This window comes from Nyctibius grandis, chromosome 2, assembly GCF_013368605.1.
Source record: "Nyctibius grandis isolate bNycGra1 chromosome 2, bNycGra1.pri, whole genome shotgun sequence".
Classification (NCBI taxonomy): domain Eukaryota; kingdom Metazoa; phylum Chordata; class Aves; order Nyctibiiformes; family Nyctibiidae; genus Nyctibius; species Nyctibius grandis.
In genome coordinates, this window is record NC_090659.1 from 98,837,461 (window position 1) to 98,856,235 (window position 18,775).

The 18,775-nt window shown below is 35.8% G+C and overlaps 1 protein-coding gene across 6 annotated transcripts in view; it reads left to right on the forward strand.

Moving 5' to 3' along the window:
* Positions 1-3,295: 3,295 nt before the first annotated feature.
* The window catches only part of POSTN (periostin), a 37,132-nt gene continuing 21,652 nt past the window's right edge, over positions 3,296-18,775 (forward strand). For all 6 annotated transcript variants that reach the window (XM_068425239.1, XM_068425240.1, XM_068425241.1 and 3 more), the window contains exons 1-7: positions 3,296-3,566; positions 5,081-5,179; positions 12,244-12,308; positions 13,608-13,765; positions 14,404-14,568; positions 15,412-15,558; positions 18,245-18,386. In XM_068425239.1, the coding sequence (XP_068281340.1) occupies positions 3,445-3,566; positions 5,081-5,179; positions 12,244-12,308; positions 13,608-13,765; positions 14,404-14,568; positions 15,412-15,558; positions 18,245-18,386 (898 nt within the window). In that variant the 5' untranslated portion in view covers positions 3,296-3,444. The remainder of the gene's footprint in view (positions 3,567-5,080; positions 5,180-12,243; positions 12,309-13,607; positions 13,766-14,403; positions 14,569-15,411; positions 15,559-18,244; positions 18,387-18,775) is intronic.

Here is an 18,775-nt window from a genome sequence, read left to right on the forward strand (position 1 = left end):
AGATAGATGCTTCTGTAACTTCAATCTGTTATAAAGGCACTTATTCAAACCCTTAAATATTTGAATGCAAGGATTCTTGCATCACTTAATGAAACTAAACCTTTTTAAGAATAATAAAACAAATTACTTTATCACATGATAAATTCTTAGTGTAAACACTTAATGCAGATTTGAGAAAATTACTTTTACAGAGTTCTCTCCACTAGAGGTCTCTAGAGAAATACAAGAAACAATTCAGAATAGCAGATACCTTAGAATTTTCTTCTTGACACTATTTACATTTCGTGGAAGATGAAAATCAGCACTTGTTCTATACTTGTTCCAGGTATTTCTTTGGATATACTTCTGCTGTGGATAATAAAAAGCCCTATTATCACAACAATAATTCACATCCATGAGGTGTTTTAATATATTTTATAATTAGATTTTCAACATTTATAATTAGAATTTTAAGGTCAAATTCCTTAGGAGGTATAATATTGCACAAAGCATTTAGCCAAAGGAAGAAAAACCTAAGGTGGCTACTTGGTGAGGTAGTCACCTTGCTAAATAAAGAACAAATTAAAATAAATAAAGTAGCAATGATCACAAGCGAATAAAGTGTTGGTTAACCAGAACAGTATTTTAGTTGGCAAATTAGAAAATTATTACTCTGGTGTGCTGTTCAGCAAGCCATTATAGAACCTGGCTTCATTATTTGTTTTTATATTTCAGCTAACATAAACATAAATGAGGAATAGGATTCATGTACTTGGACTGTATTTTTTTTTCTTCTTGATGCTTTTTGTTGTTTTTTTTTTTTAATGGAAGTTTTTAAATTATAAATTTGTGCGATTTCCATTGGGTTGATGATTTTCAAAATTAACATTTCCAGTTAAAGATGAGCTTTATTCATTTTAGAATCTGTGCATTTTTACACCACTCACCAGAGCAACTCATTCAGTGGTTTAGAGATTTTTCAGAAAGTCAGGATTATAGTCATTATTTTTTAATTCTTGCTGTTTCATTTCAGTGGAATTTATGTCTCCATTTGTTCATTTTTTACAGACATTTCCCTCATTATATATAATGATGTCACCAAGGTTACTATAAGGTTTAATGTTGATTATCCTTTAATTTGGTTAATTAATATGGCTTCATATTTGCATACTTCTTCATCACCATTTTCTGTGCTGCCCTATCATCTCTGCTACCACGTTTGGTATTGTTTGACATATAGCAACCCTTCAGACCTTTTCTTCTATACCTCTGAAGTGGAAAGGGGAGCTTTATAACATTAATGTATGGAAGTGGGAAGCTGAATTGTCTTAGAATGACTATTCGTTCCCATTGTGTCCAACACCTATCAGAATCAAAGACAAGTGGAAACAGAGAAGAATAAGCTGTTATTAATAACAACTACCAGTTCAAGAACTATAATCTACTCTACTTGGGCACTCACATTAACAAATGGGTTTCTCTGCAATTTAAGACTGGGTCACTAATCAGAAAGCTGGAAAAATCTGGAAATAAAAATACTTGCCCTATTCGGATTACTCCTTCTTTAGTTGTGGTGGATAGCTCTGTAAAAAACAGGAGCTCAGCGCATGCAACAGCATTAGTTTCTACTCAGTTGTTGATCCTACATTATAAGTGTGGAAGAGAAGAACATGAGCCGTACCTAAAGTTAAGACACTCAGGAGGGAGCCACTCCAAAGAAGACAGGTTACTGGGACACTTCTGGGATTTTCTGAAGTTTGTCAAGTTACTTTAACAGAGTGTCTTCTACTTTTTTCATCTGTAGAATGAGAACTGCAATGGGTAATCAACAGTGGCCAATTAGCAGCTTGAAATGTCATAGTTAGACATCTAAGAGGTAATATTTCTCACTGTATTTCTTGCTGCAAAGACCAGAACGAGATAAAAATCTCTGAGAGGAATAAAAGGAGCGCATCAGTGACATTCTCTTAAAACTTGTAATATTATATCATGGAGTTGACCCATCACCTCCGTCAGCTGATCTGACAGTGATGGTTTCAGGCATGGAGTTTTACTGAGTTCATGCACAGCGAGTCTAGAGATGCTGATACTTCCATGAGCTATCTCGAGTCATTTGCAGGTAGGATGAGTACAGGCTGCAGTAGAAAAAATGTCCCCCTACCATTTAACCAAATGCCCCTGCTCTTAACCTTAGAAACCATGAAGTGCTATGGTTAATACATGGTCTTAATTCTTAACCATCAAATGTCTATATACCTATGCCTAGTTATAACCTTTACTTACAATGATATATAGGAAATAGTCGTTGTCTCTGCCTGCTGCTCTTTGCCCCATTTGTCTTTGTTCTAGAATGAGAGGTTGGTTCCAGGTGTGTTAGTCCAATACTGCATCCATTTCCAGTTATTCACCTAATTTCTCAGTCTGGTTTGGAGGAAGAAACTACAGCAAAGTACTGTCATTAGAACTGACCTTGCTTTCATAAATATGTGAAATAATCTATAGACTATACCTTGAAATTGTATTCGTACGCAAACACTTCTATATAAATGGCAGAATTTTTTCCTTGCCATGAAATTCGCAAATTCCTGAATTACGGTTCAAACACCAATTGTCCCTGGAGCCTTAAGACTGTCACTTCACTGGAGGCTTGAGCCTGTCACTTCACCATTCTGCCTCAGTTCCCTCACTTACAGCTAGGAATTACATTTTCCATTTACTTCACAAGAGGCTCCAAAGGACTGAGTAATAAGTATAAAAAGGTATGTATTCAAATTTTCAGGTACCCAGCGATTTTTATATTATTACATAAAGCTCTGAATAAAAGCATTATGTAATAGCAATTGTTATTATTAGAACTAAACTAAATATGTAAGCTAATACTGCATTTGATTGTGTAACTACTTCGTAATCAGAATGTGTGTTAATACAGCTTTTTTTTCTCAAGACAAAAATGCTATTCAAGGTTATTGACAACAGATTGTTTAGAACTTTCATCAACTTCACTAGTTAAACAGCTCATAGCTGATAACTTTGAGGACATGGAAAACAAAGGAAAGCAGTGCAGTTCTTATGGGAACAGACAACATCTTCCTCTGGGTTTGAATAAAACCACGCGCAATGATTACGACCTCTGGATGCTTCAGTGCTATAAATACCAAATCATAAGTCAAAGTCTAAACTTCTCAAACTTTCTCTGCTATTGTGTCAGCAGAATAAAATGCTAAGCCTTCTGTAATAGGGAAGAAATTAGTCAATTGAGGATTAAAAAAAAAAAATATTTATATGGTTAATATATGGTTACTGAAGCTGGCAGCAAAAGCTGCTGTTCTAAGGAGGGTGGTACAAGTTTCAGGTTGATCCTGTGGTTCCCTCCCACCACCTTCTAGCATGTATATAAATTGTCAGCTCTCCAGACCCTTTGCCAGTTCTCTCTTCTAGACTTGCCAGAGGAACAGAGGACTAAAGATGAAAATCTTTTTCTTATTCGCCTTTTCCACTTTTTTCTTGTCTGCTTTTGAACAAGCAGCTGCTTCTGCTCACTATGACAAGATTTTAACTCATAGTCGAATAAGGGCACGGGACCAAGGGTAAGTAAATGGGGTTTATTTCTATTTTAAAAGGGTGCTGTTAATCTTTATTCTCCCCTGTCTTCTCACATTATATTAGATGTGATTTTCCACTATGAATTCTTACTATCATTCAAGTAGAACTTTATTTCTCATTGAATTTTACAAGAATTGCTCCTAAATGAAAAGCTTTCTGGGGAGTTTCAAAAGGAGACAGAATACTGTTAAACTTCATAAAATGTGAATAAATCTAAAATCACCATTTCTCAATGAATAAAATACATGCATTTTAGAATCACTGGAGTTAATTACCGTTCGCAATTAATGTAATGGTACATCAGATATGTTTAATGTATTTTTTCAAATGTTTGAATAGAGTTGACACCTATTCCACAGCATTTACTCTCTTTATTCCATCCTAATGAAAATCATGAACTCTATTCAAATGCTTTCTCACATGGGAATATATACTGAGAGCCCTTTGTAAAACTTCTGTTCCCACTAGAGCAATGCGGCAAGCTGCTCAGCAGGGTACATATAAGAGAACGCTTACAAGCCAGGCTGCTCGGAGACATGGAAATAATTTGAACAGCTGGTGTCAGGGACACACATGTGTCTAAACATATTTTCCTTCAGTCTTCTTAAGTAAAAAACGTTCTGTGAATAAGAATTGTTTACCATCTTATCTTCCTTTGTTAAACTCCCTCTGCCTCCTACACAAACACTCTTCCTGAGCTTTTTATACAAAAATGTTCACTGGCTTCCCACTGTTATGAAATATATGTTCTAACTTCTGAACTGATTATTTTTTTTAATTGTAGAAGTGTAAAAATTAGTGACAAAATGCGTTTGCTCTGTGGAATTTTCCCTTAAGAAATTCCTCTTCTGTACACTACCATGCTAAGGAAAAAGTATTCTTCGTTTGAAATCTGTGACTCCTTTTATTTACATGCCAGTTTACCCTTTGGTCCCCAGTAATTCCCAGAATGTTTACTTAGGTGCCTGCGGTACTCCAAACGGTTGGTAATCAAAATAACTGATTGATTTACAGAAGACAGGGTTTCCTTCTACATAAAGAACAAGGCACTTTTCTTTGCCATCTCCCCATGACCTTCAGCTGCACAGATGTGTACACGACAAAAACTTTAATGAAAAGAGCCTGATAGTATTCACGGCTCGATCCCTGGTAGCTGGTAATTAATTCACTTTGCAGGGGGAAGGGAGAAATGTAAGGCATATTGAGACTTGACTATGCACAGCTGGTGATCGCTACCCATCAGAGACAGAGAGTCAAACCAGAATGGAGGGGAATCTTATGTCCCTACTAGGAGGGTGGGCTTGCCAAGAGCCCAGCTGGGCAATCCCAGGAGCTTACATTGTGGTTGCTTAAAAACACACCTGCTCTGGGAGCTGAAGCCAGATGTTCATTTCTTGCGCTTGCTCAACAGAAACTGTATTTGCTGCTATTTTGTATAAAACTTGTCCAAAGATGTATGGAAACTTATTTTTAAAATGTTTCTCACTCCCACCCATAGACCAAATGTTTGTGCCCTTCAGCAAGTTATGGGAACAAAAAAGAAATACTTCAGCACCTGTAGAAACTGGTACCAGGGAGCCATCTGTGGAAAGAAAGCGTAAGTATCCTGTTTCAAAACTATTCCCCATTCACTGAGATATAATGTGCGATTAGAAAACTCCTTTTCTGAGAGACAAACATTTTGTTTCAAATGCAGACAGAGCAAGAATTCATAGGGTTACCACTTCTCTTTAGCTGCTTCTAAAACCACCTGGACAACTGATCCAATAATTGTTGCCAAAAATAATCACAAAAGTAGTGGAAAGTCTGAAAATGACAGCATAGTATGTAGTTCTATTAAGTTCAAGAGGCTTGAAAGTATTAGTTTCAGCAATACTTCTCCCAAGTTAAATATTCATAGGTCTATTTTAAACACAAAGAGATATGAAGTTGTGACCTACCCAAAAACACAGAGGGACCTAATAGGCCAGTTGTGAAAGGAACACAGCACTACCCAGCAGAACTGTGTGCTCAGACCACACCCCTCCACAAAGAAAAAAAAATATATAGTTGTGGATACAGATTACGTCTGGGTGAGTCTGGCATTTTTTTGGAATCTATATGTATATTTCAATTGCCACTTCTTAGAATGCAAGTCATTGCCTTCTCTGTGACAAAAAGCCAAGAGTGTCAGAGTCACTACTGCTTCAGCAGCCATAGAGTAGCTTCAGAGTGTGAACACACACAAAACCCCCAGTCCTGAACTTGGTCTGCCCCACTTGTCTCACTGAGAATTGAGTAATTTAACAGAGACTGAAGTTGTTTACCCAATACAATAAACTAATGTTTTTCTAGTGTACTACATTTTCTCTTGCTATTAGGAAATTACTTGGATAAATTTCTCAGCAGTTGTCACAGGAAATCATTATTTTTATTTTCCCATTATTCTCTTACATGGTCCAAATAGGTCTGAGGTGACATTTTCAGAAAGGCTTGAAAGAATAGGGAGTCCGGGCTTCAATTGCAACACTGTCTTAGGGTATTAGGAGTGCCTTAGTGAAAGCCCGTAAAACTCTTCCAAATGCTTAAGTAATATTTAAGTACACAATTTGAATAGTCACTGAGAGACTGTGTGCCCTAAGACATCAAGATGTTAAGTTATATTGATACAAAGTACGGATTATATGTATGAGGAACTTAACTCCATTTAAAGTAAGATTTGTATTTAGACGTTTCCTAATGATCATCAAACACTGTTTCAGATGTTAATGTAATGTGGAATAGAGATTTTTTTGTTTCTGTGCCAAAGGCTTCCTTAACATACATTAATATGGAAGAAAAATATCCAGTGTTAGCCACATAAGCTATTCAAAGATGACTCCCTTTGTAAACAAGCTCTTAAATTCTCATGAAAATGTTTTTCTGATCAATAATAAATCACTAAATAAAGTAGAAAGGAGAGCTTGAACAAGAAGTGACTGATAATTTGCAATTAGTTAGAGTCATATTTTTATTCTCCTGATTGTCAGTCATGAGTAAATAGGTTCGACATTTTCCAGTCCATTCTTCAAGTTTAAAAAAGTGTTTCTAAATATAGAAACAATGAGAGATTCTGAGAAAAAGAGATATATTTAACTTTAAGCGATTACACATAGCTCACATTGATTCTGAGTGAGCTTTTACAAACAGAATAATTTTAAGTTAGAACTGCAACTACAACACTTTGTAAACTTGTACGAAATTCATTGAATGGCTCTTTCCAGAAAGTCAAAGAATTCTATGTTGCCGAAGAATTAGACTGAGACACAACCTGGGCTTGTGCTGGGGAATCGGGGAGGGGGGCACAAAAAATGATGCAGAGTGTGCATACATCACTAGCAGTGCTAATATAGCTACAGTTTCTTGTGCTATTGTCAGTGCATCTACATATATGACACTCATAATTAAAAAAGTATACTTTTCCTATTTATTTTTTTCATTTTTCTTCAAAGCAAGCTTTACATTTTGTTTCATTTTTTGGCTGGTTCAGCTGTCCTGGCTGACAAACAATTATATTAATAGTTCTTCTTGAGCATGATCCCTAAGCTTACTAATGTAGAATAGAATAGAATAGAATAGAATAGAATAGAATAGAATAGAATAGAATAGAATAGAATAGAATAGAATAGAATAGACTATTTCAGTTGGAAGGGACCTACAATGATCATCTAGCCCAACTGCCTGACCAGTTCAGGGCTGACCAAATGTTAAAGCATGTTGGTAAAGGCATTGTCCAAATGCCTCTTAAATAATTACAGGCTTGGGGCATTGACCACCTCTCTAGGAAGCCTGTTCCAGTGTTTGACCACCCTCTCGGTAAAGAAATGCTTCCTGAATGTAAAACTGAATAAGACTCTCAAATGATTATTTATGTGAGAAAAATGCCCCCAGTAATGATTTTTGCGCTGTTAAAATCAGACATGTAAATCGGACATTCATCAGGCAGGGACCTGAAATGAGCTTGAATTGTGGTTTCTACTGCTTCTGCTGGATGTCAGAGGCTTCGCATTTTTTGAGATTCCTGAAAGATGCTACATGTCATAACACAGTATTGGAAAGGATCCACAGGAAAAAGACTGAGGGAAGATGTAGTAGAAGGAAGTTTTCTTCCATTTTCTTTCTGAGAAAATGTTTTCAGTGCTCTGCCAGCATACCATAAATTAATGGAGCTGAGTTATACTTACGATACAGTGAGACACTGATTCCAACACACAGTCTTGCCTTTCAAGCACTGCCACGGCTTTGAAGTCTCAACTCTAAAGTCAGTCTAGACATGAGGAATGATAATATGGCCCCACTACAGCCGAGGAAAAGACCTGATTTTCATTGGCCAAGCTGTCACCCTAAGCTTTCTGCTATTGTAAACTATTGTTTACTAATGACTTATTTCCCTAGGGAGGTGGAAGAAAGTAACAGCAGTAAGTTAGAGTGGGCATAGCATAAATCAAAATAAACATCCTACCCAGACAAGCAATCTCATTATTCTAAATCCCCAGAAGTTTCTTTGGAACATAACTGACTGTCTGGAATCTTAACCAGTCTCTCCCATTTTGATTTTGCCTTTTTTCTATAAGCAAATCCAGACAGGTTAGAACCCATTTTTCATGCGAATTGCAGATTTGTATGCATTTGATGATGGTAATAACGATCAATTTCCAATCAAACTAGACTGTGTGTGGTCATTTGCTGCACCTCTACCTTCAATTTTTTCAGGACCCATAGGTTTATGTTTTTTATCAGAATCTTTCCTTCTCCTCCAGGTGGCATTATAATACTGACTTCCCTTTTCCTTCAGTGGACATGCTGCAAGTCATCCAAAATACTTCAACTTTTGAGTAAAGTCTGCCATACCACTGACTTCTTTGGCATTACATTTTATTCCACTACAGACACATTGGGAAGAAGTGTATTTCCTGAAAATTACTTAGACTGAAACTCAGATATTCTCAAAGTCAGTTTTTGGAAAACAACCTACTCCTGTGGTTTTATTCCTAGATAGATGTCATATCTTCCCATGAACGAAAGTCAGCTCTCAGCACAAATCTGAGAATGCATTATTTCGCTGAGCTCCAGAAGTAAAATAAGTTATGCAGTGACAGATACCTTCATGTGTCAGGATAAATGGCTTGAAGCAGTAGACAGTTTGGACTCATAGAACTAAAGTCACAAGGTGACTTTGTTCACTGACTCAAATTTAGAAGAATATAAGTTGTAAAACATTTTGCAAAGCCTATGTAAAGACCTATGCAAGAAGCCTACTACAGCCAACTAGAGGAAGACATTGAGCAGTGGGGCTGGGTGGATTTGGGCGTGAGAGTCTGCACAAAACTGTCACCTACATTCTCCCTCTTCTTTTAACACTTCTACCATTGTACAAGTACTCGCAGAGCAAGGCTAGAGGGGGGAAAACTGTGTGTATGAGAGTAAGTTAAGTTGTAGAACTCCTGCTTTTTTTTTTGTGGTTGTAATAGAGCATCTGTTGTAACTTAGTCTTAGCTGTTAATGGGAGTTTTAGACTCTGTGTACTCAAAACAGAAATGCAGACATGACTAAAGAGGATACTTTAATAAGAATGCTCATCTCAAGGACAATGGCTCTTCTCATGTTAATATCTCCATGTTAACAAGTCCTCCCTAACTTGTATATATGATCTATAAAATGTTAATTTAAGAATGCTTTTATTATTTACTCTTCCTATCCACTGCTCTAAATTTCCAATTTGGATGAAACTTAAAGTTTTGCTAAAATCAAAGTCTGTTGGACCAGAAGTCTTTCCACTGTTTCTATGCAGTATTTTATCTCCATGTCAGCAAGAAGTAGAAACAGATGAGTCACAGGGCTGATCTGAATAAACTGAGAACTGGCTCTGTTAGCCAAGAATAATAAGGACATAAGGTAGTGTAGATCTGCCCGTTTTTCCTTTGGAATACACTCCTTTGATTGAGGTCTGAAAAACTTTGTGCTAAAAAAAAAAAAAAAACAACAACAAAATAAACAAAAAAAAAAACCACCCCAAAACAAAACAAAAAAAAGCCACCAAAACCTCAAAAAATGCAAGAATGCAGCATTGCTTGTTATCTGAGTAACTACTTTCTTCACTTGGGCACCATCTTATATTGAACTGGTAGGGAGATACAGATGAGGATGAGGATGACTTATGGTGTGAGATGGTACTTCCCCTGTGTACTGTCGATACATGAGTGGTGCTGAGGAACTGCATCTTGCACTGAGCTTTATCTGGTTCTAACCTTATTGTGGGATCCTCCATATACACCCTTTTTCTCCCATCCTTCTCACTACATTTTGAGTACAACTGATAACATGGACTTTTTAACTGCAGTCAACTGTAAGGGAATGTGAATACTGTAAGTAGGAACTTACAGTAAACCTTGATGACTGAAAAAAACCCTGGGCTGTCCATAACAAGTTACATGATAAAAAAGGCACTGATCTTGTAATACTTGTCCGAAGAAGCATTTTGTTTCTTAACTATGTTCTTCAGCCAATTTTCTGCCTTTCATTAATTGTATCATTGTTGGATATGGTAACAAGACTAAACTTCCCATATCTTATTCTATGCTTATAACTCAGCTTCCTCTTTCCTTTTTCCGAAAGCTGATTAAAACTGTAATCTTTCATAGCTGCTCATGGGTTAAGAGGGGGGATATTTTCTGTTCCATGGAAGGAAAAAATATTTTCTCGTGACAAAGTAGCTCACACAGTTGGGAGAACATTCTGACTCCTATTCTGCTACACAGATTTGTTTAGATTTTTTTTTCATTAGATTCTGGCAGGGATGAAACAAAGAGGAAGAATATAAGGTTAATTCCCATATTTGTTAGAAAATCTGTAGTCTAAACTGTTTGCTATTCTTACATTCCCAAGAAAAAGACATTCAGTGAATTGCTTTAAAGAAAGAGATGCATTAAAAAGAACTATACAAATACTTTCAATATATGGCTTCTCAGTTTAAAAGGTGCATATGGCAGAAAGGTGAATATGTCACATGTACATATGTACATGAGGGAATGGAGAAAAAATATGTTCATAGCACAGAGAAAGGAAAGGCTATGTGCTTATAAAAAATTCTTTAATTTTCACCAGCTCTGTCAGATTGCTGTCAATTATGGAATTACAATCCTCACTTTTAATATAATGCTTTGTAATGCTATTGTTCTTCAGTCTAATTTCATTTTTTATTCTCTTCAAGTAGTTTGGATATTGAAGGTCTTAAGTCCAACTTTTCATTTGAATAAGCTGTTCATTTTAATGTGTGGTTTTTTTTGTCAGCTTTAGTTTATGAAAAATGAGAAGTGTACTCAGCTGCCACCAAAGAGTCTACAAATTAAAAGCTGGAATGTAGTGGTAAAGACTCAGCAAAAACCCTCAAGGAATTAGTGTGCAGAACTCTAGCACTGCCAACATCAGCCACACCTATAAAAATAAATCTATTGTGTAAAACTGTGATGGGAATTTTTCTTTGTAATTCCCAGTGTACCGTATTTTGAAAAGTAATATCTGAAGTCTAATATCTCAAAGTTTATGTTTTAGACTTTGGTAAGATTGTATAATTTGTTAGCATTCCTTCTCCTGAGGAGCCAAAATCAGTTCTGTGATCACTTTAGTGAATTTGCACTTTGGTGTAAGAGAGGAGAATATGTCAAGCAGATCTGTGGTAGAGCTTTTATTTCTGACATATTAATTGAAAAGACATTACATCTTATAAGACTGTCAATGCTAAATTGAGTGTTACAGTATAGAATTATCCGTTAGCCCTGGTTTGATGTTATGTTTGACTTATACGTATTAAAGAATGATAATATTTTATTGATATCATATAACAGTTCCTGGTCCCCAGTATTGCTAAATTCTATGTATTCTGTGATGACATACTCTTTGAACTCTGTTTTTGATTTGTTGCACTCTGGTTTTCATCCTCACTACATTTACCAGTGAACTTTCCCTTGTGTTCATCCATCCAGTCTTTAGTGACTTCCTTCTCTATAACCTGCTTTATGTCTGTTCTTAATTAGTTGTTTCCCTCATTCCTGAGCTGCTTCAAAGTCTTCCTTGAAAAACTGAGCTCTGCCATCCCACTTTCTATCAATCACAGTACTATGCACAGGACCTTGTCCTAAATACCTGGTTAATTCCTATATCCAGTGTGTAGGTGACCTCATGTAGTTTTGTCATTATAATTTCTCTTCAGTTCATTTAACATTTTTCGTTTTCCTTTACAATCCTGCTGCCACCAGTTTCTCTCAAAGTCCTCATTTTCTTTGTTTTTCCCTTTCTTCAATCCTACTAATCTTTTCAAAATAGACCAGTTAAATTAATTTTCTTCAGCTGCTTTTCTAGTCACATCATCTTTTAATAACTCTACATGAGTTCCACATCCCCTCCCCTGTTCCTTCCCAGCACTTAAACGTAATGATGACAGTCATTCTGTAAATTCACAAGCCTTGCATTTGGTAAAATGCAACCAATTTGTAGTCTATACGGAAAAGGTTGAATGATAAAAAGGGGATGAAGATCTGGAGAATGAAAATTTAATAATAAAAAAACTAAAAATCAGATTTAGCTAAAATTAGTATACACTTCTCCCATATATTATTTAATTGTGCTTTTGTCTATATCCCACAGAACTGTCTTATATGAGTGCTGTCCTGGCTATATGAAGATGGATGGTATGAGAGGATGTCCTGCAGGTACAAGCTTATTTTCATATGGATGAGTCAGTATATGAGAAGCATTACAACACAGCAGACTTTCAAAGGTGGTCATGTTGAGAAATGATTGCCTCTTTTTAAGAATTACTTCCTGAGAATACACAACTTCATTTGCATACAGCCAACACAGTTAAAAATCAGCCAGCACTGAATTTGATCGTGCAGTTTAAGTTGAATTTCCCAGCTCCTTCCAGCTGCTGGGTTGGAGAGGAACAATAGTGACTTCAGTTCCCAAAGCTGCCAAAGAAGAACTTTTATTCCTATTCCCATCGTACCGCAGAATAACCTAAAGCATACCAGTGAGGTCAGAAACCTAGGACATGAGGTGTGACATATCTAAATTCTGTTTATTCCTTTTCCTGAGAAGATTTGAATCTTATTTACTAAGAGACTGTTATAGGCTTTAAATAAACTAAGAAGGAGTGAAAATGAAGGCAGGAATTCTTGATTTCTCTTATTGGTGCTATTCTGTTTTGCATAAATAAAATTAATTGCAGCAGGGAAGAGTAATCTGAGAAAGAATATATTTCATAACTTTTGATTCCTATATCTGAACTAATCCTTTTACATTCAATAATAGAGTTAGGCATATCTAAGGCAGAGTTCACTTTGTTTAGATTAAGTAATCTCACTTTAGATGTTTACATTACGATGAGGTCAGTCACGGTCTAGAATTGCCTGTTCCTCTCCATGACCATAAAAAGTACCAAAACCAACTAGTTCGCATGCAGATGCCTCACTTGTAGCTACCTAGAATTAGGAGAGATGAATCCTGTTCTCATGCAGTAGTGTTTTAACTGTAAGACTATTCTTACTCTCTGGATGAATCAATATATGCACAAACCACACACTGGAAGAAGAGCAAGAGGCCTCACGAGAAGAATTCTGGTCCACCATGACCGAATGAGATCCACTCCACTGAAGTGTTTGTGATTATAGAGGGAATTTACCCCTGTCCTCAATGGATAGCCTCCCATTTCAGGTTGGGTTGGCAAAAAACAAGATGACTCTTCTAAAGAAAACATTAGAATATTGGGTTTTATTTGATCTAATTTTTCATTAAGCAAACCAAAAAAATAAATAACAAGCAGATGTGTTTGGATGGTTTCTTAGTATGTTGACAATAGAATTTTAATCCAAGCACATTGTTTTTGTATGGATTTAAACAGTTTCATAAAGGCAATACTATTTTCCAGTCAAAAGAAACAAAGTAGATTTGATTGTGAGAAACTGGATGACTGGAGAGTTTACAGTGTTCTTATCTTATGTTTATTTTAGTTTCTCCTATTGATCATGTGTATGGTACACTTGGTATTGTGGGAGCTACCTCCACACAGCAATATTCTGACATATCAAAGCTCAGAGAAGAGATTGAGGGACGAGGATCATTCACTTTCTTTGCACCAAGCAATGAAGCCTGGGAGCAATTAAATTCAGTAAGTGTGTGTGCACATGTTCACGTGTTAAAGTGTGTTCCTCTTTCAGCTAATGTTTTAGCTTCAACAGCTAGTCTGTGATAAGGTAGACTAGAAAAAATATTGATTTTTTAGCTATAAAAGGACATTACACAAGTTATACTAAAGGAATTTGCATGTTTAACATGCATTGCTGAAGCTAGAGATTCTGAATTTGTTTTCAGGAGTACTAAGCAACTGTAAGTGTTTCTTATTATAGCACTTTCATGACAAATATTAATATTGTTAGTGTTATTAGCATAGTTTTGGAGAAACTGACAGGAATTGCAGCAACTGCATGATGTAGAGTATAATTGTACTTTGTCAGTGATTCAGGTGTCCTTCTTTTAGTAATGTTTTTAGTTAAATATATATTGAATCAAAACTCCTCCAATGACTTGTCTGTAATGAGACCTCTTGTCTTCCGTTTGTGAGCAAATCAGACTAAAACATCATTTAAGTAGAGCCAGACTGATAGGTATCAAAGTCATGTCTCCTAACAGGAAATATCTATTGTTGAATATATTGAAGCCATATGTTAAGGTAAAGCAATATGTACGTCTTTCTGACTGGAAGAATATTTTGAAGCTTCTAATTAATTAAATTCCTTTCTTCTTCAGGAAATTCATAGGAATTTGGTTGACAATGTAAATATTGAACTATATAATGCTCTCCACCACCACATGGTAAACAAGCGCATGTTGACAAAAGATCTTAAGAATGGCATGACTCTGGTGTCCATGTATAATGACCAGAAATTGCTTATTAACCATTATCCTAATGGGGTAAGACTATTCTCTTTTTTTTTTTCCCCTAATATAATTATTCAGTTATAGCCATTACTCTTTCCTTTATTTTCTTCTATAGCTAAGAAAATAGATTATAGAAAGTTTAACATCTAGCATGTCAGTTGCCACTGACAAAAATAAATAAATTTTATCTTGAAGCAATTTTGTCTGCTGTGTAGAATAATCGCTAAGAAAAAATTAACAAACATGCTGTTTGCTGTTTAGAAATCAAAGTTCAAACGAGAATGAACTTTCTTCCCAAAAGACAAAGCGCTTTTTGGCCAAAATATGTGATCATCATAAATCTGAGGCAAAATCTACAATTAATATTCACGTGTTTATGAAATACTATTAAATCAGATCTTTTATTTGAATTGGAGTGCACAGCAGAAGCATTTAAGATTGTAGGAGACACATATCCATTATTTGGCTGGAAAAAAGTTCATTTTTATAAACAGTAGAAATCTCCCAGTCAAGTCACGAATCTTTGTTGCCTTAAATGCATGGAAATGTTTATGTTGGACTACAGTTTATGTCAGTAAAAACTAATACAATCACCATATTAACCAGATATGGAAAATAAATCTGAATAATTGCAATAACAAATAAAACATGAATATAAAATCAATGTAGCCTGAATAAATCTGCTGTTAGTTTTCGAGAAGTTTAGTCAGCCTTTCAAATCTTACAAGGTTTTACTTAAAATTTTAGATAAAAACTGAAAGAACAACAGTAAATTCATAATATACTGTACATACATTGCCAATCTGTAAGAATCAGATTCCAAGTGTATGATCAAATTAATGCTTAATCTTCTACTGCTTGATTCTTCAAATATAGGTTGTTACTGTTAACTGTGCCAGGGTCATCCATGGTAACCAGATTGCTACCAATGGTGTTGTTCATGTCGTTGATCGTGTCCTGACCGCTGTTGGAAATACCATTCAAGATTTCATTGAAGTTGAGGATGATCTTTCATCTCTTAGAGTAAGTGGACAAAAAATAAAAACCCTTCTCTGGTCTTTTAGGTTTTTCTTCTCTCTTTTCTATTTGTGTATGATACCTGGAAGTAAGAAGGGTTAGTTCAGTAAGAGACAGAAATAAATTAAACTGAGAACTCCAGCTAATATTGCAAATCTAGATATATAAAAAGGCAAAGTATATTTTACATAAGGAGTCTGCTTCTGCTTTTTTGTGGATCAAGTAGGACCACATCAATAGGACTGAAAGTGTCCCTGTACACAAAAAAATGTATCTTCTTTTCAAGCACTGAGGTAATGAAACATGTGAGCGTAAATGGTAGATGCCTCATCACCGGAAACATTCAAGATCAGGTTGAATGGGGCTCTGAGCAACCTGATCTAGTTGAAGATGTCCCTGCTCATTGCAGGGGGGTTGGACCAAATGACCTTTAAAGGTCCCTTCCAACCCAAACTATTCTATGATTCTAAGTTTCAGTGTCTGATGCTAAATAATTAAGAATAATTTCAAAATGGATGATAGAAAATAGTAAAAATCCCAAATAAATTCCAGAACCTGACTCATAGCAAGTTTCAGAACACCAGTAGAGACATATAGGAAGGATTTTTCTTTCAGAGAGAAAGCAGGTTTTTATTCTGTCCAAGTTTCTAATTTCTCCTTCTTCTAGATGTGTCTGCTTGAGTAATGGGATTTCATGCTGCACATATTTGAACAAATACGCCATGGTTTTGCAAATAGCTATTGTCCTCTTCCCTCCTTCATCTCCTCAATAAATACAAAAAATATATTAAATACAGAGGCACAGAGGTGGAAAAGAACCTCTGAATCCCCCAAATCCAGTCCATAACACTTACAGGCAGACACATCATTTAATCCCTTTAAAAAACTGCATATGAAAGCCAACCCTTTCTAATTTCTAGTTAAAAAAGAAGCCCTCTGTATTTTATTTTTTCATGTGCATTCTTTCTCATATCTCTTCTATTTGGGTTTAATTTTTGTAAACTCTAAGTAGACATTTGACCTAATCCTAGGTGAGGTCTTACCTATTCCTTTTATATTAACTTGTATACCTCCCTAACCCTGCTTGAAAAAACTTTCTGGTTTCCAGGATACATCGTGCTTGTTTTTCTTTCAGTTGCATCACATTGCACTCTGCCTTTCTGACTTTTCAAAGGGTGAATTCCCTGTTTACAGCACATACACCTGTTAATTCCTCTGTGTGTGCCTCTACACTTCATACTGCTTTGGCTCCAAAAGCAAATGTGCTAATGAAACCGTTAAACAAAATAAGCCCTGAGACTCTAATATGACATTTCTTCTAGGATGGTTACTCCGGTCTTCCAGTTTGCCAGTTTCACATGCAATTTATCTTTCTGTCCTAGGTTGAGCTAATAGAATTTCATATTTAACTGAGCAAATTCTTTACTCAAATCCAGATGTGTTCCATTTTGCATATGTTTTTCCTAAAAAATCTGTTTGTAATTTATATTGGCATACTCTATCATGTTACCCTTTTATTCCATCATATATTCTCACAGTACCTTTGATTACTTTCCCTGCATTGTTCTTTATCCTCAGTCTTTGATTCTAATGAGAACAGGTTGCAGACATCAAAGAAATATATATTGTTATAGTATTCTTTCTTAGGATTAATCCAATAATGGAAACACCCAAATTGTGAAGTTGTACAGAGAAGATTTATAAGCAAGTTAAGAAGATTTATTTGAGGAATAAAAGGGAAATTATTTTTTTTTTTTAAATACTGAATTGGGTTTTATTTAGTTCAGACTGCTTACCCCTTCTTCATTACTAGAAAGTAGAGAATTTTTCATCAATTTTGTTTAACTTTACTTTTTTAATATCTGGAGATGAGTAACCTGGAGATAATTTTTCCTGGCCTCAAAGCCTGAGATAGAATAGAATAGAACATTTCAGTTGGAAGGGACCTACAATGATCATCTAGTCCAACTGCCTGACCACTTCAGGGCTGACCAAAAATTAAAGCATGTTAAGGCCATTGCCCAAATGTCTCTTAAACACTGATGGGCATGGGACATTGACCACGCCTCTAGGAAGCCTGTTCCAGTGTTTGACCACCCTCTTGGTAAAGAAATACCTCATAATGTCCAGTCTAAACCTCCCCTGGCCAGCTTTGAACCATTCCCACGTGTTCTGTCACTGGATGCCGGGGAGAACATATCAGCACCTCCCTCACCACATCCCCTCCTCAGGAAGCTGTAGAGAGCAATGACATCACCCCTCAGCCTCATGTTGTGATTCAAAACCTCCTTGCATTTATTCAAATTAGTCATACACTTGTAATGCACTCTTTATTATTTCAGGGGCAAATTATTAGCTTTGATAGACTATTGCTTTAATCTAATTTGTCAAAACCTATTTTTCATTTAAAAGTTCAGGACATAAAAATAAACATTTCTGCCCTTTTGTCACCTCCATCAGAATTTATTGATTACTGTGTGCTAAATTAAGGAGGTAACTCTGTCTATCAAGAGACATTTTTCCCACAAAATTAATTTTCTATTCCTTTTTATCAATTCATTTTTTCATCTTTCTATAACACTGATCTCAGCCTAGCATCAAAGTACCTGTGGGCACTAGGTGAAACTAGACAGATAATGCATTTTGGTAATATTTTAAATAACCAGCATTAAAAAACAAATCTATTTTCTAGGCTGCTGCCATCACATCAGATGTCTTGGATATTCTTGGAAGGCCTGGTCATTACACACTCTTTGCTCCTACTAATGAAGCTTTTGAGAGACTTCCAAGGGGAGTCTTAGAAAGGATCATGGGTGACAAAGTGGCTTCTGAAGGTATGTAACCTTTTTTTGCAAATGAGAAATACAGGTGAGTAGGTTGGGTGATAGAAGCTACGTTATCCTAGTAGCTCTGAAATTAAGCACCTGTACTTTCATACATGTAGGAGGAGTTTCTTCTGTCTCTGATTTTTCCAGTTACCTAAGGATTCAAATTCACCGAAAACTTTGTTTCCAAAACAGTTTAAAGGAAACTCTGAAAATATAGGCATACTGATGCTTCTAACAGTTCAGCTGCATAGTTCCAATAGAGGTTCCTTCCTCTAGAAGTGAAGGGCTATCTGAATGTGGGATTCTCTCATAGCTTTTTCATGAACAGCTTTTTAATACAAAAAAAGGATGTGTTCTCCTAAAAGGCAAGTTCTGCCCTGCAAGTTGAACTGAAT